We start from the raw sequence: 27,757 nt of genomic DNA, 5'->3' as shown, positions 1-27,757 counted from the left end.
GGGCCCCCCCAGTTTTTAGCCTACCCTGTGGCACTTTGGTAGTGGAGAAGTGGCCACAAAGCTTGCACAGCCCCATCTGTAAGTAAAAGTAAGTAAAACTATTTCTAAAGCGCACATATCCCAAGGCGTCGTAGCGTTAAAAAAGCAATGCTGCCACTAGTCAGGAAATAGAGTTACATGGACTTGGGGGTAAAGAGCCAAGTTTTGGGTGATATCCTAAAAGAGAGCCCCTATTCGGATGAGACCTGAGGGAGGAAGGAAGTGTATTCCAAACGTTGCCTGCCAAGTGGGAGAGGCTTCTGCCACTCCATATAGCCTTCCTCACCCTGGGAATAATCCGTAATAAGAATGAGCTGGTGCAATCCTTTAGGACCGTTCCCTCATTTGCATTAGGATGTGATCCAATGCAAATGGAGGGCTCCCTTACTTCTGAGCTACATTATAGATGTAGATTGAGAGGAAAAATAGCTGTCAAAGGGTGCACCGACTCTGCACCACCTAGATGTGGTAGAGAGTTATTGGGTGTCTTTTGTAAGGAGGACACAACATGCATCACCACCAATCGCCGGTGGGTGCAGCCACTCAAACCACCCACCTACAGGGGGATCCGGGCCCCCATAAAACTTGAAGCCATGCCTCCCATGTCAATGAAAAGCAGATGGTCGGCTTGAAGTGTAATAAGGAACACTTTACCAGTCTGCACCCAGTTAAATGCTCGACACAATGGGAGTGGAACAGGGCACCCTTTTTCTAACATGGCCCTAGATGTGGAATTGAGTTGTGGAGCTGCATATAATGGACAAGAACTCAGTCCAAATGGCCAGAAACTATAGGTTCTTCTCTCTCCAGGGATAACCTGGAATGTATGTGGCTTAGCATAGAATGCAAATACCACATGCATATGCACAATTGGAGCAAACTGCCCAAAGGAAAATTAGGGTCAAAGACAAGGTGTTCTATGACTGGAATACAGCAGCCGTTTGAGAGTATTTATTACCCCAGCTGTTCAAACCCCAAACAACGAAAAGGGTTCAAGAGCATAACAACGATCCTGAAGCGTTTCAGTTGTATACCCCTAAAAGGCAGCTGAGATCTGCCAACACCTGCCTCCTGCCGGTACCTCGCACGAGAACGGCAACCTGGGGAGACGGGCGTTTCCTGGTTGCTACTCCCAAACTTTGGAACCTTTTGCCACTCATGATTAAAACTGCCCCCAATCTGATGAGCTTTCGTAGGCTCCTAAAGACATGGTTGTTTAACCAGTAAGCTTGCTGTTCGGTCCCTCTAGTCTCCACATGCGCCGAGACACCTTCGGGTATTTGTTTGCGCAATAAAAATCTCGAAAATAAATAAATAAATAAATTAAAGCACAAAACAGCTGTGGCGGTTACCAGGCTAGCCATTTCACCATTTTTAGGTCTCGCCTAGCGAATGCAGAGCATGCGCTGCTTTGCCTTGGCAAGACTATTGTTGTCGGTTTGGTGCGCGAAGGGAGACAAACCATGTGTGCGCATGGACAGGCGATGTGCACACGCATGGCATCTCCTCTGAGGAGGGACAGGAGATGGCACACGTACGGACAGGAGATGTGCACTCCGTACGCGTGCACATCTCCTGTCCCCGCGTAAACTCAGCGCGCATATTGCGCGCTTTCACTTTCCCTCAGTCTGGGTGCGTTTAGCTACTGCAGGAAGTGGGTGGCTCTTCTAGCTAGTGCTGGACGCCCTGATGCTGGGAAGGCAGCTGCCGCCTTTCAATGGGGGAAGAGGTATTTCGAACCTTTTATTTTGTTTTACAAGACAGGGTACATACAGTGAAGGCTGGGCGTGATTTCTGACGGCACCCGGCAAAGAGAACTGCAGTTAAAGAAAGTGATTCATTTGGAGGACTGTCAGTCGCGCGCTCCCCTGGAACACTTTGCAACGTTATATAATACTATTTTCTTTGTTACAATTCAGCCATTAACTTTTGCTGGCACGCAGCTCGGGGGAGTTAATGCACCTCTTGCAGAGATCTCAGTGCAACTACCATGAAAGGTTGCAAACCAATGAAGACAGCTCGGATGCACCCTCTGAGGTTTGTGTGCACGTGCAGCAGGGGGTCCAGCTAAGATAGCTTGGTGGGTTAATGCTTCAGCTTCCACTGAGCTCGTGTGCATGAAGCAGGGTGTTGGTTCCAACCCCAGTGACACAGCTCAATCTTTTAAAGTCCTCTGTGCAGAAATGCAGATGCAACAGTCAGGGCTTGGGTCCCTAATTGAGTGAGACAGCTCAGAGGAGTCATGCACCTGCTGCAAACCGTGCATGTAACCAGCAGTGTAGACGTTCCAGTACCAGGAAGGCAGCTCAACGTGTCCACGCTCCCTCCCCAGAGACCTAGCCACTGGGTGCAATGCACGTGGGATAGCTTAGTGTGTTAGTGCAGCTTCTGCAGTGCATGAGGTTCCCAGTGAGACAGCCAATACATAGATCCGGAATCCTGCAATATAACACAGCTATGGGGGTTCGTGCTCCTGCTGCAGAGATCCGCCTGTGAAACCCGAGGCCGAGACTTTCACAGCCAAAGATGGCTGAGTGAGCTGAGTGGGTGTCTGAGGGCGAACAAGCGGGTTACAGGTGCCAATCACAGGCGTGCAGATCGAGGTGCTACCCGAAAGTCCTCTGAAACCCACAGTTGCTCTGCCGGCTGAAGAGGTGCTTGCTCACGGTGATCATCACAGGTGCTGCTCCGCCTTTTATCCGGGTCGCTTGGTAAGAGGAATCCACCTGCGAGACCTATTGCATTGCAAATGCTTGTTTGATGGTGCAAGCAAAAATTAAATGTGAGGTAATCACTGCATTTTATTCTTGGGGATGTAAGTTAGTTCAATCCATGTGTGACCTAAATGGTTTCTTATATTTGTCACTATGAATTGTAATCATCTGTTTCATAGTCTGTGTCTATTTTGTTTTGGGCTTCTATATGACATTCTGGACATCCAACTTGTGATGGCAGCAATGAAGCATGTTTCAAAATGAGATACTGTAACTGGCACTCTGATGGTTGATAATACTCAAACCGCCCTTCCCTGCTTGCAGTAGATCAAAAAATATTGAAATATACATGCTCGGATGTCGGGAAAGCCAGGTGTCACAGATTGCAATTTCAGCAAAATTAGTTAATGAGTGGAGAAACAAGCGAAACCTCTGTAGTGCGTTTGACCCAATTCTCAGTGTGATCTCTTGGGATGGTTCATAGTGAAAAATGCTACTAAGATGCCTTTCATGGAGGCCACCAAATTGTTTTGGGTGTTGCTTTAAAGTTAAAAGCTGTACGTTCTGTTTTCGATATTTGTATATTTTGTTACATCCACTGTTGTTGTTCCATAGCTCTCATGGGCTTTTACTGTAGTTTAGGTTTGACCCTGGATGCACGGTTGGAAGAGTACTTGAACGAGACCAGTTCCTTATGGAAATAGTCATCAAAGCGTGTGAAGGTAAACAGATTGGTGGCTCTCTGGTCCATCTCTGTGTCTTCCTGAAAGATTGGTGCAGTGCATGGATGCAACGTCTCCTGTGTCTGGAGAGTAGGTGAGGTGGGGTGGGTTCTGAGGGGTTCTATAGCCTTCTAATTATAGTCGTCCAGTAGTTAAACCTGAAACCTAATTATCTACCATTTGTTATTTCTTACATATAAGGTAATAGGCTACGAAAGACTGTAGATTGTAAAATCCAGAAATACAGCTGCTTCAAATGTGAATCTAAATTATGCCTCTTAGGAGATGTTATCAAGTAAATATAGTCTCCCAAAATACTGTGATGGGGGACATCTGCAGAAATGGTCAAGACCGCACGGATCAGGGTTAAAGCAGAAACTGTGAAAGTTGGATGTATAGTTCCTCACAACCATAATTGGAGAAACAACTGGTCCAGCAGACACAGTTGGGTGGATTGCTCGGCCGTTCCATTCATTTGCATATGTAAATGAAGAATGGATTTACTGTTATAGCTCACAAGATATGCCCACCGTTTCTATGTGCTGGCCCACTACCAAAAAGTAGTCTTTTATTTGTTTCATAAAATTAAGACTGGAGTCATCTCAGTTCAGTTAGTAAGGCAGTCAGTCGACCTGGGGCTTGAACTGTGAACCCTGTCAGTGTAGATTGAGTAATCACCAGGAGACTTAAATTTAAGGAAAGTAGATTCCTCATTGGTATGTAAGGATTTCCTAGGTTCTTGGCTATGGAGACATCGAAATATGCGAGAGATGCAATCTTCAAGTTGAATCTCTCTTTTGAGGGATCTGTGACCAAGTGAGTTCTGGTTATAGCTCTTGAGCCCCAAATCCATCTTTCCTGCAGCATTGGGAACGACCCGAAGGCATTGTAGCGAGGCAGCGGGTTACAAATAAAGAACATGACAATGATCCGGATTCGGGATGTATAATGCACATTCTATAATTAACTCCTCAATATCCGGCTGCAGTAGGTAGAATCTGTGAAAAGTATTCTGCAACAAATGGCAGTGGACTTCTTGATCCTGATCCAGAGGGTCAACGCTCAGCAGAGATACTCTGGGCCACCACGCATGTCAACTCTTTACTGAAAGTACAAGAATTAAAAAGTGTTCATTAGAGCTGTGGCCTGAATGTTACCAAACCGTGAACAAAGACCGCCTGGCTGAATAAATGTATCAATGGTGGCTTGATCTACCACTGCCAGGGCCTGACTGGGAAACCAAAAGCAGGCCTGGAAAAAAATGCTCAAAAATATTCAAAAGAGCCCTGCTTCCTTCATCTTCTGCCTTGAAGGAAGGGCCACAACAAATTCAGTGCCAGCTTGGAAACAGACCATTTAAATGAGAATCGGTGCAATGGCAGAACCCTCAATTACGGCCTCTCTTTTTCTATAAAGGGTGCCTCATCCTCGGACCCACCCCCTAAGCCTGGGACGACTCCTGGTGGCCGACCACACTGGGAACAGCACCAACACCCACCGACCATGCACGCAATCTAGGATTCATCCTCGACTCCTCCCTCTCCATGTCTAAGCAGGTCAACGCTGTCTCCTCTTCCTGCTACAACACCCTCCGCATGCTCCGCCGGATCTACAAGTGGATACCGACCGAAACAAGAAGAACGGTGACACAGGCCCTCATCAGCAGCTGACTGGACTACGGCAACGCACTCTATGCAGGAATCCCAGCCAAACACCTACGACGACTACAACGCATCAAAAATGCCTCCGCCCGACTGATTGTCAACATCCCCCGCTGCAGCCACATCACCCCCCACCTGAGACCTACACTGGCTCCCCATCGACAAGAGGATCACCTTCAAGCTCCTCACCCACGCAAAAAAAGGACTCCACAACGCCGGACCAGCCTACCTAAACAGCAGACTCAGCTTCCACAACCCCACCCATCAGCTCCGCCCTGCCAGCCTCGCCCTTGCCGCTGTCCCCGCATCCAACGAACGACCTCCGGCAGCAGATCCTTTTCCTACCTCGCCGCCAAGACCTGGAACACCCTCCCTACCCTCATACAGCAGACCCAAGACCTACTCGCCTTCAGAAGACTCAAGACCTGGCTCTTCGAGCTGTAGCAGCACCCCCCCCCCTCCCTTCAGCACCTTGGGACCCTCACAGGTAAGTAGCGCGCTTTACATGTACTCTGGTTGATTGATTGCTTCCTCCCTGTCCTAACCTGCTTTCTGTTGATGGAACCATGTCATGAAAACGTGCTGCCATTAACTAAAAGAGGAGTAAAGAAAAACAAAAGCTCAAATAATGCACTCTTGATGTAGGCACTAAACTAAAAGTTGGATTCTCCATGGCCTTAGTTAAAGAGCATGCTAAAAGTGCAGTCTGAGTCACCTTGACAATTTTGGAAAAATTGAAATGGATGACGAAGTTTACAAAAAAGAATGCACAGAGTAATGCCCTAGGAAGTAAATAAAATGTCCCATAGAACATCTAAAAGTACGCTCCACTTTCTAGAGTGCTATGCTCCTGCACTCTCTAAGGTTGTCGCGATGGCCAAAAACTCAGACCGTCTGGCACTTTCTGATGCAACAGACAGTCCCTTTCAATTCTCTCGCTGATTTTCCTCTTCAGAAGGGTCGTTATTTTTCCATGTTTCTGTCTCAGGAAACATATATTACAATTGGACTATTGGGAGCTTTTCTAAACTGCTTGCCCCAAAGGAGACGAGAGTCCTCAACTGAAGTAAGCAATAAAAGTGTGCACTGAAGGGAGTGTGCTGTTCTTCAATGCACTGTAACTCAGAAATGCAGGATCAATGAAACGGTTGACTGCACAACGGATATAGGGAATACAAGAAGAAATTCATGAGCGTAGTCAATGGCGCTGAATTAATAATTACATGTCTCTGACTGTAAATAAAAACTTGATGGAGATCTTGGACTTACACTGTTTTGTTGTTGTTTTTTTGGGATAAAGTGTTAAAGTTTTGCACATGAAATATACAAGGCACTTTGCATGAACAGAATTTTCACACTTATGCATGTAGAAAACATGACCGCTATGTGACAATTGCGTGTCAGGAAAGCTTGCAGATCACTAAAGCAAATGATGTGCAGCAAGATTCTAGGACTGCCTTTTAGTCACTTGAGCAAGGCACAGTACTGAGTAGCTGGCATACGTGTAACTTAAGGTCATAATCCAGAGACCAGTTCGTTTTGAAGAAATTAAAAATGAGGGCAGGCCAGATAGACTTTGGTGTCCATGTTTCCTGTCAGTTTCTATACATTCTGTGTTCTGAAGACCGTGCATAATGTTATGACTTTAAAACATTGTATTGATATATAAAGATGTTTTCTGTGCTAATGCATGAAGTAATACAAATATAAAGACCTATGATAATAAGAAATAAAAAAGTACAGACCTATCATATTGAAAGTATTTACAAGGTAATATGTTGACAGGGATGTGCAATCCAAAGAACCACAGCGACACTCCCCCAACATCCAAGAGCACAGTGGAGGATCTCCACGACCCGGTCCCGTCCCTATTCCGGGCACTCACAGAAGGAGAAAGACATCTGAACTGGAACATTGTTTCATTCCCTGTGGCCGAAGAGTTGTCCCATCATGAAAATTTGGTATCTTTTTTGGAAACCTTGAATGAACCTCAGCATCAAAATGTATCGGTTCCAAAGAACAACGGCCATGTGTCACGCAGCAATGATAAAGGTAATCAGGGACTATGTGAAGTTTGAGTATGGACAGTTGATTAGTTGTGTGGTAGGTGGCATGTTTTAGTAAAGCATTGCTTATTATTTCAAATGCTGCTAGAATCTGCCTTGCTGTTAGATGGGGGGCCATGGAGTTTGCAATGTCTCAGAACTTATAACAGGAATAAACAAATGATACCCCAATGGTGTTTGGAAGAATGTTAGGCCTTGTTGCCTGCTGTTCACATGTAAGCCGAGTTAATAGAGTTCTTTTCATTCATATTGTGAAAGCAAATGTGACTTTGATAACCCAAGACAAAAACAAATCATTCCCCTAATGTGCAGTATTTATTTAGCATTCTTGAGCATGGGGGTTGGTAGCCTTGTGTGGTGAAGTTTGTTTAGTAGCATTTTTATAACCTAACAAATGATGACCCATATGGGCATATTTTGTTGGAGAAAGTAAGGTTGACGGGGTTAGGCCACCAACCTCCATGACCAATTACTACATCACCTCATGCTTCACTCCCTTCTAGAAATCAATATATTTTGCCTTCAGAAGTATATAGCAGGGTTATGAGAATATGCCTGCCTTGATCCATCGTCCTGCAACCTCAACACTTCTTGCAAAACTTCTTTCTAAGAACTTACAGCTGTGGTTGCAAGAATACATCCACCTCCTTTCACGACAAACTCAAGATTGACAGGGTAGCTCTTTTAAAGCCAGCCTTTGTTTGGACTTCCTCTGTGTCCTTCAGTCCTCTGCTTTAGTTAAGGAGGGAACCTGACCAACATGCATTAAGCCAATTTTTAACAGGTACCCTGTGAAGGGCGGCTGGTCGGGAATCCACCCTTTAAGCAAAAGACTCGAGGTGAATCACCAACATCCCTTTCAATCTGAGTTTCTCTTTTCCCGAACACCACTTTAGATTTTCTCCAGGGACTTTGCCCATGACTGAGTACAATAGTGTTACAATACTGTGAGGATGAGGTGTGTTAAGAGTAAGGCAACTCAAGTGTCCATTAAAAATTCATAGTGGCAGTCATAATATCTATCTGGTGCCATGTCAGATTTTGTCCCTGCCAGCTGGCCCAGGGTAGTAGGTTGTTTCTTGGCTGTCTGAATAACCCTGTGATTTTCTGTTACACACCAAGGCACTTATGTGATATTATTTTTGACATCACGTGCTCACATCTCTTCCAGCCTACACTGTTCTAGAACTTTATTCCCCGCTGTCACAGGGCTCTATGTTTGATATGTTTTCTTTAGACATTCTACTTAGAGCTTTCTGAATTTTCTGCTTTTTTCAGTCTTACTTTTTCGGACCTTAAGTAATTCTTTTTTTGTAATCTATTTATTTAACTAAATGGGAATGTATATGTATGTATGTATGTATGTATATATATATATATATATATATATATATATATATATATATATATATATATATATATATATATATATTACCTACTGGCGGTCGCCAGTAGGTAGTTATAGTTAGGATTTTTTTCAATGTTAAATCTCAAAATTCTATTTGGAATAACTTTGGCACCGGTTGACGAATCTGCCTGAAAATTTCCTGAAAATGGCCTCGTCGAGCTCCGGTCCTTCCTTGAAAGTTTGGGGGGATACGTCAAGCAGGGGCCGAGATAAAAGGGGGGTCCCAAAACGCATTTTCCCCATGTTAATTTCCATAGGGCGGTTGATTTCACTTTTAACCCGAACGGCTGAATGGATTTCCACCAAATTTGGCAAAATTGTAGGGATTGGTAGCCTGATGTGCCTTTGCTATGTCTCAAGATATGTGCTGCAGTGGATTTTGAGTAATTTAGGTTACAAAAAATATATATATCTATAGCAGCGCAGCGGTGCGCGCACCAGGGAGCGCTCCGGGCGCGTGACGCGAGGTGCGCATGGAAAGCTGATTGGCTCTCGGGTGTCTGCAAACATTCGAAACAGTCCAGAGCGGCCGCCATCTTGTGTCTCGGTAAAATCGAGACATAAGAGGTGGCTAAAACAAAGGGGGAACTGACCATAAGGCGTCAGGGATAGACCCCTTTGACCCCCTAGGTTTGATGTGGGGGCTATAAAAGGGCCCCGCGGGGCATTTAAAATATATTTTTTTTTTCGTTTTGCGCGGGGGAAGCGCCCGGTGCGCGCACCAGGTAGCGCACCGGGGAGCGTAAAATGAGGGAAAAAGATGACAGAGTTTTTAAAAAAATGAAGTTTTTATTTAGAAATTGGAGGTAGTTTTTCTTCTTTTTGTTGTTTTATATTTTTTTGTGTTTTTTGAACTTTTTGAACTTTTTTTGGCTTTTCAAAACAGTTTTATATTTTTTTTTGTATTTTTTTAGGGGGAGAAACAAAAAAAGGGAATTGAAACTGGCTCAACTGGAGCAAAAAAACAAAAAACCCAAAAAATTACTTCTTTCTATCACCTGCAAGGACGATGAGCTTAACGCTTTTTTCGCCATAGGCGATAAGCTTGCCACATGCAGAACAAGTGATTTTAAAATCAGCAAATCTCGGCTGAATGCAAGGCATCACCTCGGATGTTTCTGGTTCTGATGAGGTGGGTTGGTTTCTTTGGGAGGGGGTCCTTGATGACTGGGGGAGGTTACTGGCCAGTTCCCTGAACTCTGCTCGAGAGTAGTTGTTTGGGTGCTTTCTGGTCATGTGCCGAATCATGGTATAGTTACCAAAAGAATATTTTTTTGTTTGGGTTGCCCCGTGAAAGTTCATCATTGCAGATGAGGCAAGTCACCTTGGGCGCATTCACCTTTTTTTGCCCCTCTGGGATTGAAAAAAACTGCCATACAATGTGTGGTTTGGGTTTGTAAGGTGTATTTTCTTCTGGCAGCCATCTTCTTCTCCCCTCCTCCTCTTCCTCTTCCTCCTCCTCCTGTTCTTGACCACCAATATAATTTGGAGCTGGTCCTCTTGGTGGTTGTGGTGGTGGTGGTGGGGCAGATGCACCAGCTGATGCTACTACTGAAGCCATTATTTGGAGCAATAAAGTAGAGAGAGCAACAAACAGGTCTTCCTCAGTCAAAGGACAAAGTCAGAATAAGGAAAAAAGGTGGGGTCTTTCATCATTTAGAAAAAAAAACTGTCCTGAACCAATGAGAAGTGTTATTTTCAGGTCACAAGACCAGGGGCTTCATCATTATGAAACTAAAACTGTTATGAACCAATGAAAAGTGTTATTTTCTGCTCACATGACCCGACGCGCTTACGCTACGCGCACGGGGCGCGCAGCGTAAGCGCGTCGGAAGTTTACGCTGTGCGATCGTATTCGCTCGAGTACTTCCGGGTGCGCTTACGCCGTGCGTATCACGCGGTCGCGGCTACGCGATACGTCACGATCATGTTTTCGTTTGCGATATTGGCGCTCACGAGACGCTCCCCGGAGCGCGCCCGGGGGCGCTTTTCAGAAATACGCTTTTCGGGGCGCACTCCGGGGCACGCTCTGGGAGCGCTCCCCCCAAAAAATTTTTACAAAAAAATGGGATAATTGTAGGGACAGGTAGCCCTATTCTGAAGTGGTTTGTAAAAAAATTAACTTTATAAAAATATGTATTGTGCTACATTGGGCTTAATATATGTTAGAGCCAAAATGTAGCCCAAATGTAGCCCAAAGTAGCCCAATGTAGCCCAAAGATGGCCACCAGAGACCAAAAATTGTAAATGTAGCCCAAATTTCAACTAGATGTAGCCCAACTGTAGCCCAATGACAGAATGTACCAGAGTGTTAAAAAGAACAACTAGAGTGCTAACAGTCTTATTTATAAAGTGAAACTTATAGTTAGGAATTAGCATTAACAAAACCTATGAAATTCACTGAAAAAACCATAGGTTTCACACCAGTTATAGTTAGGAATTAGCATTTAAAAAACCTATGAAATTCACTGAAAAAACCATAGGTTTCACACCGGTTATAGTTAGGAATTAGCATTTAAAAAACCTATTAAATTCACTGAAAAAACCATAGGTTTCACACCAGTTATAGTTAGCTGGAAATTTTACTGATATAAAACCATTGAAATTCCCACGTTATAGTTAGTCGGACTCACTATAACTTGCGCGTGCAATGCACTGCTGATGACATCACATATTACATCACTCATGACATGGTGAGTGACATCACTCATGACATCACTGATGACACCATCCTTGTGACACAGTGACAGACCTCCTCTCAGTGTTAAGTAACCCTTGAGACACATATTCAAAAATAGAAACTGAAATTTTTAAAAAATGGACATACCTATATCAGTTACAACAAGCAATTCTGTACTTCCACTATCTATATACACATCCACTCATTCACCAACAGTTATATATAGTCACTCATACATATACTCACTCATCATATGAAGAGATACACCTATACATCCTGTTACACACCGACATTCATCCAAAAGTTACTCACACACATATTCACACGTGCAAATAAACTATTGAACAACCATTTATTTGAATATAGAGTTATACACACACTTCCACCTTACTTCTATTGAAAATTACACATATTTATTCTCTTAAACAATCACTTATAGAAACACATACTTATTTAAACAGGAACTCTTACAATCTCTTACTCTCACATATACTCACTTATATACATCAATATTCATATATACTAGATTAAAACATATGTAGTTACTGATAAAGACACTAGTGAGACAGTCATTCACTCACTAACAAACACATATAGACACTCATCCACCCATACAGTCCTGTACATATGCTGTCTTCAAAACACATACAAACAAAGAGTCAGTCACTCATGCATCTATGTGCTAAGTAATACCCCCACCAAACCATATAGACACTCAAACTGATACTAATAAAAATATCAAATAACCCATATACATACGCATGTAGCTACTTATCAACACATGTAGCCACTTATACACAAAGTGAAACACTAATATATGTATTTAAATATTTAAACATAACTCACTAATATTTATTTTTCAGAAAGACACATATTCACTGGATGGTGTCATCAGTGATGTCATGAGTGATGTCACTCACCATGTCATGAGTGATGTAATATGTGATGTCATCAGTAGTGCTATGCTCGCGCTAGTTATAGTGAGTCCGACTAACTATAACGTGGGAATTTCAATGGTTTTATATCAGTATATCAATTTCCAGCTAACTATAACTGGTGTGAAACCTATGGTTTTTTCAGTGAATATATATATATATATATCTTTAGCAGTGTTGCAATTCTAAATAGGTCCAAATAGGTTTCAGGGGGACATGGTTACTGCCTTTACTGTCTGGGGTTAGACTATGACACTTGTATATGACTGTGAGTTATGTAGTATCTTGATGCCCAAATCTTTGAGATATGTCAATAAGCACCTAACTTGTACTCCGAATTCAATGGAGTTTTTTGTAGAGACCATGGTCTACACACAAAATATCATGCTGAACAATCGTAGAAAACGTGGAAAGTGTGATGGGAACATAGAGAAAACATTCATTAACATTGTGATTCCCATTAGCCATACATAATCACTTGCTAAACACCACGAGTACCCTAAATGCACATTTACATAAACAAGTCATAATAAATTATACCTTGGTGTAAGAAATCTTTGCTTCTTGAAGCCTAAACTCAAATGTTTAAGGAATGTAATACATTCTAAGGTCTTTAACTAATAAGGCCAAATGTTCAATTAAAGGCCAAAGTTTGTTTTCCAACTCAGCTTGATTTCCAGAATATTGAAAATGCTTTTCAGCAAACTTCAGAGAAAGTAATTATTCTCCTAACGCGAATCACAAAGCAACGGACCTGACAACATCAACATTGTAGCTTGATTTCCAATTAAGAACACTGAGACATGAGGAAAGTTATACCCCATAATCCAAGATGGCCAACACAATCTCCAAATATTGTGAGAGTTCATTGATTCAAGGATTACTAGGAAAAGTAGTATTGTTGTCGGGTATCATTGCATAGTGCATTCCCACACCTAAAACATTTGGCCATGATGCACCAACATTTTATGAACACTGCTCGATTGCCCCCCCCCCCCCCCCCCCCCCATTAGAAACAAATCCAGCGTGGGCAAGCTTGGAATGTGGAGTCCCGGCACTCGTCAAGTCTCTATCATTACGCCATCAAGGTAAAGTTAATTAAGTATGCACCACTTCCTTTCTCTTCTGGAGAGTTCATGATGACTGTTCTAAGTAAGCTACTGACAATTTGTTTTCTTATGAAGTGTACACCTTAAAGTTCACTTCTGCTTCTATAACTAGAAAAAAAATCCTGTCCATCAACACCATTTTCCTATGATGATTTGCTAGAGCAGGTCCAAAAGGCATTTATTTTCCTTTAAGCACTCCCTTCCATTGCAGCTGCTCCTATTTTTTAGAAACTGCTACTACCAATTTTTAATGGGGGTAATAGATCCTTCAGAACAGTTTACAAGGGGCAACAGTGTACCTGCTAAGAAATTACACCTCTAAGTGGATGGCCTTTCAAAGAAAGGTCATCAGTCTCCTGCAGTCATTCCCTAATTCTCTGTGTTAGCAGGGAGCAATACAACTCCCTTCCTCGTTTTTAGGAAAATCCCTCAATGCAGAGGAAATGCAAAATACCAATTCATGGAAAACCAAATTTCTAGTAAAAATCATCTCTCGCTGTTTAAAAGCAGACTCGCCAACTTTCATTTTCTCCAGAAGGCTGCTAATTTTGTGGATTTTAGAAAATGAACGTGTAGAAACACCAAAAGTTTAGAATGTATTCTTTTGAGGATGATGTCCCTCTCCCTCAGCCATACCAAATCTGCCTTATCATACACACACTTTTTCAGAACTGTAAGGACTTAAAATGAGTTTTTGTTTTCCTTTTCAAAAGCATCAACACCAAACAAATTCTTGTTGTGGTCCGTTTTGAAAGAGCAAGACTTTCCAAAACAACTTTGTGTAGCTCTGATTCAATTGCAATGACATGATACATCAAAAGTAAGATACAGGTGGAACGGAGAATGTGCACACGGCTTTGCAGGAAATGTAGGGATCCGCCGGGGATGCGCCAACCTTGGACTCAAGCAACTGGTGTCCACCCCCACCCACCTCGCCGGACACACACTCGACGCAGTCTTCTCTTCCAGCACAGACATCGACTTCAGCCACGCCACAGAGCTTCAATGGACGGACCACAGCTGCGTCCACTTCACCTTCAAGAGAACGACGACCCACCAACACCAGCAACAGGCCGCCCGCAGAAGCTGGAACAAGATCACAGCAGACCAGCTCGCCACCTCCCTGAGCCAGCACCCTCCTGCCAGCTCAGCAAACCCCAGCCAGGCCGCCGACAACCTCACAAAGTGGATCAGCAACTGCGCGGACGAACTCGCCCCACTGAAGACCCCGCCTAGCAGACCCGGCAGCAAGAAGGCCCCATGGTTCACCGACGAACTCAAGAGCTCCAAGAAGAACTGCCGAGCCCTCGAGAAAGTCTGGAGAAGGGAACCGACACCGGACAACAGGACCTCCTTCAAACTTGCCACCCGGAAACACCACCAGCTGATCCGCGCCGCCAAGAAAACAGCATTCAAGGACCGGCTGGACAACAACGCACACAACTGCAAGGAACTCTTCAACATCGTGAAAGAGCTTTCCAACCCCAGCGCAGGAAACAACGACATCACCCCATCGCAAGACCTCTGCAACTCCCTCGCCTCATACTTCCACAACAAGTTCGCGGACATACACAACAGCTTCAACAACCAACCAACGCACACCATGACCGAACAACCACCCCCCACCACCACCCTCCACGCCTGGACCCCGATCAGCACAGAAGACACCATCCGCACGATGAACTCCATCCACTCCGGATCACCGACCGACCCCTGCCCTCACCACGTCTTCAACAAGGCCGACGCTGTCATCGCACCCCACCTGCGAGACATCATCAACACATCCTTCGACACCACCATCTTCCCTGAGAGCTGGAAACACGCCGAACTCAGCGCTCTACTCAAGAAACCAACAGCGGACCCCACCGACCTCAAGAACTACCGCCCCATCTCGCTCCTCCCGTTTCCAGCCAAAGTCATCGAGAAGACCGTCAACAAGCAGATGGCCGCCTTCCTCGAGACGAACGGATCCCTCGACCCCTCACAGTCCGGCTTCCGAGCCAATCACAGCACCGAGACCGCCCTCATCGCCGCCACCGATGACATCCGAGCCCTGATGGACAATGGAGAAACAGCGGCCCTCATCCTCCTAGACCTCTCCGCGGCATTCGACACGGTCTGCCACCGCACCCTAGTACGGCGCCTCAGCAACATCGGAATCCAGGACAAGGCGCTGGAATGGATCATCTCCTTCCTCGACGGAAGAACACAGAGAGTCCGCCTACCACCGTACAAGTCAGAGGCCTCCGAAGTCATCTGCGGCGTCCCTCAAGGATCATCTCTGAGCCCCACCCTCTTCAACGTCTACATGAGCCCCCTCGCGGCCATCGTACGCAAACACAACCTCAGCATAATCTCCTACGCCGACGACACCCAGCTGATCCTCTCCCTGACCAACGACCCCGCCGCCGCCAGAGCCAACCTGCACGAAGGGATGAAAGAGGTGGCCGAGTGGATGACGACCAGCCGCCTGAAACTGAACTCGGACAAGACGGAGGTCCTCATCCTGGGCTCCTCGCCCTCCGCCTGGGACGACTCCTGGTGGCCTCCCGCCCTGGGCACCGCACCCAAACCGACAGACCACGCACGCAACCTGGGCTTCATCCAGGACTCCTCCCTCTCCATGACCAGGCAAGTCAACAACGTCTCCTCGGCATGCTTCAACATCCTACGCATGCTACGGAAGATCTTCTGGTGGATCCCCACCGAGACCAGGAAGACTGTCACCCAGGCCCTCGTCACCAGCCGACTGGACTACGGCAACGCCCTCTACGCCGGTACCACCGCCAAGCTCCAGAAGAGACTCCAGCGGATCCAGAACGCCTCAGCCAGACTCATCCTCGACATCCCACGAACCAGCCACATCTCCGGACATCTGAGAGACCTTCACTGGCTCCCCGTCAACAAAAGAATCACCTTCAGCCTCCTCACCCACGCACACAAAGCCCTACACGACCAAGGCCCGAGCTACCTCAACAGCCGAGTCAACTTCTACGCTCCCAAACGCCACCTCTGATCAGCCAACCACGCCCTCGCCGCCGTCCCCCGCATCCGAAGAGTGACTACAGGAGGAAGGTCCTTCTCCTACCTGGCCGCCAAGACCTGGAACTCCCTCCCGACCGACCTGCGCCTGACCCAAGACCACCTCTCCTTCAGGAAGAAGCTGAAGACCTGGCTGTTCGAGCAGTAGCGCCCCCCCCCCCCCCCCCCCCCCAGCGCCTTGAGACCCTACGGGTATGTAGCGCGCTTTATAAGTGTCCCTGATTGATTGATTGATGTGTATTAGCAGCAACTTTAATTCATCTGTTTATAAATTAGGTTACATCATAACTCTGAAACATGAATTTGGATGCCTCAAAAATTGGCGGTGATAAGGTAGTCAAAGTACTGTTTGCTGATGACGCCGTTCTCCTGACACAGACCGAAATAGCATTGCGCCGTGCCGTAAAGGTTTTTCAAACTTACTGTGGGTAAAAGAAGCTTACAATCATCTCAAATAAAACAATATTTATAATTCTAATCCCTAAAAACGTCACTGAAGCGAACATTCTCTGTGAATGGCGCGCCAATTGAAAGAATTATACACTTTGACTATCTAGGAATCAGACCTTTCTCTCCTGGTCCTACCAGAAAGTAAAGACATCATGTAAAGTCTATAGGAGCAGTTTTAAACCGCAAGAGGGTTTTGGGTGGTACTTCTGTGGGTAAAGAGTATGTTAGAAGCATATAAGATGAAGGGAATTGCTGCAACAACATATGAAACAGAAATATGTGGCTATATAAGGATGCCAAAGCTGCAGAAAACTAAGAAGTATTTCTTGAGGAAATCTTTGTTCCTGGGCCAGTTGTTCGGGCATCTGTTTGCTGTGCAAGGATCCGTCTGAATCCTCACGCCAGGGCATAACAAAAGACTAATCAAGATGTAAGTACCATGGACGATAGGGGGCAAAATCGCTGGATCAACAATGTTGAAAATATTTTACATTGATCAAGGCAAACTGCTGGGACAGGAGAATGGAGAGTTCTAAAATGGCATCTTAACTAACATCAAAATTCACTCTAGAACCCCTAAACACTATATAGACATCATTGTGCTAGGAATAAAACGGTCTGTGTGTAAAATCTAGGTTGGGAATTCCTCTCATTCAATCATTCATTGTAAACTAGTCTTCCAGAAACATTGCAATAGTACAATAGGAAGTCCTATTTTGCAGTAAGTCAACCTCTCCCCAGAACTTATTACTCCCCTTGTAAAGGTACTAGGCATATCAACTACCAATGAAGCAATGGTGTTTTGCCACAGAACAGATGCATTGAATATTTTCCTTTCAATAACTGCCTACATTACATCTGCATGGAAGCACACTTGAATAGCCCCTAAACTCTGAATTGCATTATGTTATACTAATAATGGTTACGACAATGGGCATATTTAACGACTGACTATTGTTTTTTAGTATTTAAGACATTCCACATTAAGGGCTATATTTTATCTAAATAGTTGTTTTAAGTACATTAAGTCACTTTTTTCTTTATTTGAATTGTATGGCTTTTTGCAGTGGTAGCTTGACATCTAGGTCTGATTTTGTCTTTTTAAGAGAAGACCCTCTCATAGATGCATAACAGGGTATACAAGACTGGCAGTGAGGTCATTCTAGATGTTACTTGTACGAGGCATCTACTAGAATGAAGAAATCCAATGTGTACATTATTCATTGACTTGAGTGCTTTTTAAGTCCTAAATTAAATGAGGACTAAACATGTTGAATATAATGTTCTAAAATATGCATATGATGAAGATAATATTAAATACAATGATTTCAAAATAAAGATCAACTGGTTGTGAACTTTATAGTTAGTGTGCGGGCCTAGCTAGTGTGAATAGACCTATTCAGAGTGATTTTGCATCCGTGCATATTTTGAAACCTTATACTTTGGCTCTGTTTAAATGCTGTTCATCATAACCACCGCACATGAATGAATAAATGAATGGTGGTGTTTTGGAAAGCGCTCGCCTATGCAGTGTCCCTGTGCTACAGCACAATAGTACTCCCCAAAACACAGAAGCCCTAAACTGTGGAAGAGAAGAGCCAAGTTTTTAATTTCCTTGGGAAGACATCCTCCAAGGGAAGCATCCGAAGATCCTGCAGAAGATGATTCCAAGCTTTGGCTGCTAAAAAGAAAAACCCTTTTCTCCCTTCCTCAAACGCTTAATGCGAGGCGTTCCCAACAAAGTGGCAGATGCACAACACAGCACTCTAGAGGAGCAGTAGGACTCGAACCTCTTGCAAAATAGTATAGACTGGCCTGAACACTGCCATATAAACGAAAGGAAGGGATCTGAATAAGATCTGTTTCCTATTAAGCCGCCAATGTAAGGAATTTAAAATAGGAGGAATCAATGTCCGACTAGGCAGGCACAGAATGAGCCGGGCAGCTGCGTTCGGAACCACCTGAAGGCGACCTAGCAGCTCTTCAGACACCCCTAGATGAAGGGCATTAGATCACAGTCCTCCGACAATGTAGAGGTAATGCAGAGGCAGGAGATACAAGAATTTCTAAGAGTACGGAGCAACTCAAAGCACTAACCTACCACCACAGAAATCTGGGGATGCATGGACGGTTGATTATCCTGTTTGACCCCAGATTTATTACCATGGGGGAGAGAGGAGGAGGAGGAGGAACTGGCAACGTGGAGGGCCAGATATCGTTACAAAAGTTTGTCGAATGGGAGCAAAACAGAAGAATTTCAGTTTGGTCTGAGTTACATTTAAGTTGGCTTCTCTGCATCCACTCAAAAACAGCAAGCATGCAATCTTTGAAAGTCTTTTCAACCGAGGACGGGGCTCCTCAAAAGCAAAAAGCAGTTGCGTGTCATCCACATAAGAAATGATTTTACAACCAAATGACTCCACTAATGAGGCCTGAGGTGACATAAAGACATTTAAACGGACAGATCTCAAAGAAGAGCCTTGGGGGATGCCCGGTTTTACTGCTATGACTATGGAGCTAGAAGACGCTACCCAAATTGCCTGCCCCCTGGACTCCAGGATGGACTTAAACCTTTCTCATAAAGAACCTGCCACTCCTAGGTTAGCAAGGCGTTGGAAAAGAATCGTGTGGGGGATGGTATTGAATGCAGCAGATAAATTAAGAAGAATAAGTGACACATTTTTTCCCTGATCCAGAGACCACTTGATGTGGTCAGATATTTCAAGATGCGCCATCTCCGTGCTATGACGGGGGAACCCTGATTGGCTAGGGTGCAATAGCTTACCCTGTTCCTAGTAGTCAGAAAGTTGAACTTCACCAATTTTTCTAGCATTTTAGGAAAAGCTGGAAACAAGATTAATCTTTGCTTGCTGAATATATTGGGATCTAGAGAGGGGTTGTTAAGAAGGGGACCAGAGAGTAGAGAAAGATAGAAACTTCCATTAATCACCGGGTTAATAACATCTACATATTCACCAACACGTGTTTAACCCAATGGCTTTGTGATGACATAATTAAATGAAGTAAGGGCAATACATTAATCAATGAATATTCAAAGAAGAGGTAAAACTTGAAATCATTGGCATGGTATCCAGTCTAGCATTCTGCTTATTTAGTAGGTAGTCGGAAGAAATCAGGTCAGTCTGCTGTGAAGGAGCAGGGCGGGGAGTCTGGGAGTGCATACATTTAAACTCTCAATGCCACATCCGACAAGGGTGGTAGAGCTGAATAAGTCTGCACATTCTTGTTTCATGGCATAGTGGGTTGCTCCCACTTACTCGTTGCTGATCCGATCCAGGGTGTGTATGTGTGTGTACAGCGACAGTAAGTGACGAAGTCGGGCTAATGATACTGTGAATTTGTGTTATCTAGTGTGTTGTGGAGAACAGTAGTCTAGACAGCTGCCCTAGTTCCAGTCAAAGTGTGGCCTGGTCCTGCAGTCTGATACATTAATTTGATGTAAGTCAGGTAAGCTCAGAGGTCGATTTAATCGATGGCCAGTGTCTGAGAATGCAAAATTCAACAGTGGTATAGTGATGTAGCCTTCCATCCATCTCTGCCAGTGAGATGTGGTATCTTCTACGTCGGAGGTGTTGCGTAGGATGGCCATCTTTGCGGAGGGTCATAATGAACAGACACTGGTGTCGGGCAGCCAGCTCAATATCTCCTGCTAGAAGTCCGATAGTTGGGGACAATGACCACTGTATGTGTAGTAAGGCTCAATTGAAGAGACTTGCATTTCCAGAATAACTCATTTGCAGTTAACTTTGCCTTGAATATTTTGGAGGGGGACCAACACCAGTAGTGCTTACCTGAAAGTAATTCAATTTCTGGTGGGGCCTGCAGTTTCCTGTCATGGGTGTTAAGAAGGGATTCCCATTCTTTCTCTTGCCAGCAGTTTCTGGTGTTGCATATTGCTGGCGCCGCTGAGTGAGGTAAGATATCAGTGTTCCATAGAGCCTTGACACCACACCTTGGTTTACCTCATTTCTATATGTAGGAAAGAATTGTGGATCATAATTGCTTTCTTTTGGGGTGTTCAGATATCTACTTACAGGATTTGAGATGTGGTGAGAGACTGCCGGTAAAATGAACGGAAACTGTGAGTGAGCAAAATACTCCTGTTGGAAGCACAAGGTTCATGACTTGGCTAACCAGTTATTACTCCTGTAGGCCCCATCAGGCATTAGATTTCACATGGCAGTGCCAGTTGACCAGAAGGATTCTTGTCCTCTGGCATTAAAGACCTAACCAATTGATGCTTTCCATCAATCAAGCAATCAATCGCTACTTCTAGAGCATGGCTCATCACCCATGAGGGTATTCAGGCGCTGTGATGCTGGCCTATTTGAAGAGCCAGGTCTGGAGTGTGTACCTCCAGTCTGCCAGCAAGGGAGATGTTCGGTGGTGGAGGGGGAGCGTGTTACTGGACTTGGAGACAAGGTGTAAGAAGGAGTGTCCTCCTCTGTGGCTAAGGCGGATGTGCAGAGTCTGTGCCAGGGTGAGGGAGGCAGAGTGAAGATTTCTGGGTGGTTGGTGGAAGTTCAGCCGGTGGTTAATGTAATGTAATTTGTACTTGTAAAGCGCACTAATACCCCAACTGGGGTGTCCTGGCGCTGTAACGCATACCGCTGTGGAACCCTTCCTGGCTTTCCCTGTGAGATGCACCCTACTAGGCACATCCAAGGTGAAGCCAGGCATCTGAGCGCTGTTGGGGCTGTTGTGGAGATTAAGCAAGCTGTTGCCCAGAGTTGCAGAGTGGGACCCATGATTAGAATAGGCACAGAGGCGAGAATTATCAGGTCCGAGGAAATTGAGCCCAAGATCCGCCGAGGCGAGAATTGAACCCTGGTCCCGGGCCAGACCTCTGCATCAGGGTCTTCCGCTCTAACCATTGAGCCACACTTCTCCACTATGCTGGTCCTTGGTCGTGGAGGGCTTTGTAGGCGTGTGTCAGTAGTTTGAATTGGCATCTTTCCTGGTTGGGGAGCCAGAGGAGAGATCACAGGTATTTATGTGATATGGGTCCTTTTGGGCAGGTTGAGTATCAGTATGGCTTCTGAGTGCTGTATCGTCTGGAGCCTTCTTATGGTATTGCTGGTGGACCCTGTGTACTTGTCTTTCCATAGTCCAGATGCCTGGTGATAAGGGCTTGCCTGACTGTTTTCCTGGTGCTTGTGGGGAGCCATTTGAAGATTCTTTGGAGCATGCGGAGCGTGTGGAAGCAGGCCGTGGACACCGTGTGGCTCAGTCGTTTCATGGTGAGTTTGCTGTCCAGGATGATGCCGAGGTTGTGTTGCGTGTTTATCTAGGTTCCTGATCGATACTGTGACCTTATGCCCCTATTCGGCTATAAATCCATTTATTCCCTATATTGGCATAACCGTTCAAGTGCGATTTTCTGTAAAGTCATCTCTGGCCTCACACGAACAAAGCCACATTCCAGCATAGTTCTCTCTGCCACTTCCTTTGCGACCAATTAGTGCAATGACAGAGCAGTAGTCACTATCTGATATTCCTAGATAACACTCCGAGTTCTTCAACAAGATAAAAACTCAGCAAACCTGGAAATCCCCGCTTGCTATGTTTTGATTAGTAATAGAACTCTAATGAGCAACTGATAACTATCACTTCCTAGTGACATCTTTAATTGACGTCTTATGTCCAGCAAACTTGCGTCAAACCCGGCACCTGTCAGGTATAAATATTACCAACGTTGCCTTAAGCAATTGCCTGTTGTACGAGCTACTGAAGCCAGCTGCCTGCACGACCCCGTGTTGGTAAATCTAGCACTCTGTCGCTGCAGCCTGCTATCCTGTGGTGGTGAAGCTGCTGATACCATTATCGCCGCTAAAGCGCGACCTATGGTGCAGTACGCTTAAGGAGCTGAACAGCCGTCCCTCTGCGAAGACATCCAGCAGATTCCAGCTGCCCGCGGACGCTGTCCCCCCTCCTTCCTCGACGCGCTGAAGAGAAGCCGCTGCCTTTCTCGTGCAGAGAAATCCAGTCCCGGCGCTTCCGGTTTACCCTCGCGGGTGACTGGGATATCGAGAGAGACCCCTGAAGGAGATACCAATCCTCCATCATTCTATTCAGAGGTATGGTGTTGACTAAACCCTTAGACGAGAATTCTTGAAACAAACCTTGGCAAAACCAACTTAACTTAAAGCTACTTACTTACTCCCCTTTCACGTGTTAGGCTTAGGTCAGGCACACTGGGGTAGGCTTAGTTAGAAGCACCAGTTGAGTATGTTAGCCTAATGTATATATGACTGTATATATGTTTTATTACTTTTAAACCATTGTATGGCTAAGAAACCATATCAATGCTTTTACAGTTCTATTTCGCAATACTTATCTTACTGTACGTACTTTTTATAATAACAATTATTGCAATTGTGGCAATACATTTCTCTTGTACGAGAAGAAAGACTGTTCAATAAATGTTAACCCTTTATTGACAAACGCCCGTCTCTCTATTCTCTACATCTCGTGAAAGTAAACTGCACTAGACTGACTGAGTGAAATACATGTCTATTGTTTTACACGACCCTAGAGATCGACTCTTGATCTGAGGAGCAAAGTTGTCATGTTGCACGGTTGTTGGAAAGCTGAATCCCTTCTTGTCTGTGCCAAGGAAGCTGATCACTTCCTATGCAGAGAAGAAAGTTTCCAGTGACCTCTGAGCTAGTTGGTAACACAACCCAATTAAGTTTAGCATAGTCAGTGGAGGCCTGGAATATCCGCAGTTCCACGTCGATACTACTGTTTATGTTATTCCAATGCGCAGGGCCTAGTGGGAAACTAGGAACTACACTACATGGCGCCCAACGTTTGGTAAGGCGATAAACTAACGCAAGACTTTTAGAGTAACTCAGTCGTGCATATTTCACACCCCTTTCTCCCGTAAATACTCCAATAGACGTCTGGAGTGGGTGAAAGGTTAAAATCCGCCCGACCTTAGTAGGAAGAGATTCCTATGTAAAGCTCTGGTTTATTCAACGTTGAAGGATACAGTGTTCCAAAATATTGTGCACCTAATCTTTGTCTCCTTGGAGACCTACTCTGCAAAAGCCGCATTTTTACAATGCCAGAAAACGGAACCCCTGGGGCCGCAGCAGATGCGACTCAGCAAGGTCCCGAATACACAGACCCGGATGCAATAATCATCCCGGCACATTTAAGAAAATCTATAACTTCAAAACTTATAGTAAACGGACTGACACCTCAGGGTGGTACAGTAATTTTCGTGATAGAGGCTCACGAGTATCGGCAGACAGAGGTATTCTATTCATGGATAAACTTTCCAGCGGTAAACGCTATAACAAAAGAGTTTCACTATTACAAAATAGAGAAACCTCCGGAAGAGTACGCTCCTTTCGAGGAGATTGAAATTCCACTTAAATTTCAAGAGCACCTGCTCTGATTTAATGGCGCCCTAAAACATACTGATCACATTACCAGGCTCGGTCCACTAGGTAGACCAGGAGCCACGTGGCCGGTTCTAGCCAGCTACACACCACATCCTGACATTGCAAAAATGTCTAAAGAAGAACTCTTAGTTAACATAGGATAATTAACAAAAGCATATAGAGAGTTAGTAAAATTATTTAAAAATAATTCAAACACTCCTAAAAAGAGCTGGGATGGAAATAAACAATCCACTCCCAAGGAAAAAGTTTTCCAGTCCAGAGGAAGGTCTCCTCGACGGAGGGAAAGAACTCCGACTCGAGAACGCCAGTCTCCCCAGCGGGAGCCCTCTGAGAAAAGATATAACCTTAGAAATAGGGATAATCTGAAAAAACCTGATAGATATCAAAGTATTGATACACGTCCCTCTCGATCTCTTCCACAGAATTCGGAAAGAAGAGGACGGTCAGACCCAGGAGAGCACACCAAGTCCAAAGACAAGGAACCTGCTCAAAATAAGAAATCTCAATTTCAGAAAAAGAAGGTAGCCAGTATTAGAGTAATCAACCATGCCGAGAATACTGAGGACACAGTTGAAAAACGGGGAGTGGGCATTGACAATGTTGGACAGTGCAGCAGAAATCAGTATAGCGCGCAAGATCTTGATGAGTCATCTGGAGACAGTGGACACGAATGAATACATTCAGGTTAAAACTGCCGACGCCAGACTTAGCGAGCCCCATAAAATATACGAAATAACATTGCGTATAGAGGGTGATAAGACTAGGAAAATTAAGGGTCTATTTTGGGATAAGCTCTCAAAAGGCTATGATATTCTGTTAGCTGAAAAAGATTGGCCCCCGGAGTTTGTCAGGGAGTGCCCTCGTGGCGAAGAAGTGATTATGCCTGCCTTCTCGAATCACATTCCGATTCACAAAAAATACACATATGCAAGGAAATGGGCAGTGGCCCAGGCACCTGCGTTGTATAAAAATCATGTAGGATGGGATGAGGATTCACCGCCTCACAAAATCCAATTAAAAAGTGAACCAACTGCCCAACGGTAGTATCCCATAAAGCAAGAAGCTAAAAAACAAGTCAGGGAGATCTTAAGATCAACTTGAATACCAGGGGGTGATTGAAACATGCACCTCTCAAATGAACAATCCTTTGTTTCCTGTCTCCAAGCCAGACAATTCATATCGTCTAGTTTTGGACTACAGACATCTTAATACATGTTGCAAAACTTTTGCAGTACAAAACTCGCATAGTGCAGCCCTAATGAATAACATAGTTAGGAAAAAATATAAAACGACATTAGACATTTCTAATGGTTTCTTTTGTCAAAACATTGCACCAGAAAGCAGATATTTGACCGCTTTCTCCGCATTTGGGTCACAGAAAAAATTCTGTCGACTCCCACAGGGGTTCAAGAACAGCCCAGGACTATTCTCAGCTAGGGTAACAGAGTTACTACAAATCTATGATGATGAAGCATTGTCTTATGTAGATGATATTTATCTCACAGACGACGACTTGGATACTCACTTGAAAAGAGTGAACACCATTATACTTGGGTTCGCAGCAGAGGGTTACAAATTCAACTTTAAAAAGTCCCGAATTGCCCATCTGACAGTACTATTCTTAGGGTACGAGTTATCAAGTGAAGGGAAAAGCCTAGCGGACAACTTCTTAGAGAAGTGCGCTGTACTCCAAGCACCAAAAACGCTGAAGAATTTACAATCCATTCTAGGTTTTCTGAATTTCGGAAGAACTTACATACTAAATTACGCAGAGAGGGTTAAACCTCTCTACGAACTAATTAAACCTGATTTTAAACAAATCAATTGGACTCAAAAACACACAGAAATTTTGAGATCACTGCAAACAGACATGTTAGCAAAAACAAAATTAGATACACGTGACAACACGATCGATCTTGTAATCCGAGTCATCCCAGGAAGATGCGGATTCACGTACCTGACCTCTAATGAGGGAGAAAAGGTACCTATTTCAATTAAATCTCACTTGTACACACAAGCAGAAAAAACATTCAGTCCCACAGAAAGAACTGTGAAAGCAGTGCAAATCGCATTAGCAAATGAACGAGAACTAGCACACGGCAAACGGATTAATATCCTTACAGCGGAATCCGCCTTCGAGGCGCTATTCAGCCCAGTAAACCTGCCTACAGTGTCACTGGATCCGAAATGGATACAGTGCATAGATTCTCTAGGAGCGGAAGACGTGAAATACTATTTCGCCCCGCAATTTGAAGAACTGAATGATTTAGAATATGAAGAAGAATATCCTCTGCCAATCGAAATTCTGCCTCTCCCACAATACGCCTGTATAATCTATACAGATAGCTTTGTACAGCATTTCAACGTAGAGAGAAAATCCTACGATGCAGCGTGTGCGATCATTAAAGGTCGTTGGCTGTGCGGTAAATTCAGACCGAAAGTAACAAAAACTGAATCTGTAAGAAACTGTTCGGTTCAAAGAACTGAAATCAGATCTTTAAAGATGGCGCTCGAAAATGCAGAACGTGAATTCCCGACACTTATAGTGTGCGATTCTCATTTTTGCGTCAACTCTTACAACAATAAACTGCAGAGTTGGATCAAAAATGACTACAAAGATGACACAGGTGCCACAATAAAGCATAAATTGCTCTGGAACGAGGTAGCTCTTTTACACAAAGAACTACAAAAGACTCACGTGATTCACGCACAGAGTCTTCGACGTGATGGCGTTCACGTTGCAGGGAATTCATTGGCTAATACAGCCAAAGCGGAAGCAACTAAACCGTCTTCCGTAGCCACAAAAAAGCGTACAGATAAGTACATAGACGGGGAAACCATGCTAGCAGTAAAAACGACCGTAAAAGGCGACTGTGCAGCATTACCCGTAAACTATCCACTCAATTATGCATACATAATCGATGCAAACTCCGTTCCTTTTGCTCGAATCCCTGGAGTGGGGGACAGAGTAATTCCAAACATGAACAGGAGAATATTTCTAATAGCAGACGCACACATGGGTTTGGGTCTAAGGCACAGAGAGATCAAGGAATCACTGACTGAATTGCAATCAGTATTCTGGTGGCCGGGAATGAGTGTAGAACACCAAATATATGCAAACAACTGTGAAAACTGTAATAGGGATCGCAGTAAGGAACCATGCTACCGGCTACCAGTCAGAAAGAGCGTAACGCTGCCTACACCCCATCCTGCGTCCTATTAACAGTTAAGACGAAAAGCACTTAAAAAATGAGGCCTCCAGCGCTCAGCTGACGCTAGAACGGTTATAAAAGATTTGCGAGTCTTTATCGGCACATACGCAATTACCACGTTCCATTCTGACCAGGGTCCTGCTTTCAGCTCTCGAGCCTATAAGGAGGCCATGGCTAGCATGGGAATTGGGTTGCGGTATTCTTGTCCGTCATGCCCCGGAAGGGAACAGTGTGGTAGAAAGAAAAAAAGTGACATAAAGCAATCTATAACAGCGAAGGTATTAGG

General features: G+C 44.6%; 1 protein-coding gene across 2 annotated transcripts in view; it reads left to right on the top strand.

Moving 5' to 3' along the window:
- Positions 1-27,757, top strand: part of TWSG1 (twisted gastrulation BMP signaling modulator 1) — a 117,269-nt gene that overhangs the window by 72,744 nt on the left and 16,768 nt on the right. For both annotated transcript variants that reach the window (XM_086964947.1, XM_086964946.1), the window contains exon 4: positions 6,922-7,188. In XM_086964947.1, the coding sequence (XP_086821073.1) occupies positions 6,922-7,188 (267 nt within the window). The remainder of the gene's footprint in view (positions 1-6,921; positions 7,189-27,757) is intronic.

This window comes from Lissotriton vulgaris, chromosome 4_1, assembly GCF_964263255.1.
Source record: "Lissotriton vulgaris chromosome 4_1, aLisVul1.2, whole genome shotgun sequence".
Lineage (NCBI taxonomy): Eukaryota > Metazoa > Chordata > Amphibia > Caudata > Salamandridae > Lissotriton > Lissotriton vulgaris.
This window is presented reverse-complemented; position numbering and strand designations above follow the sequence as displayed.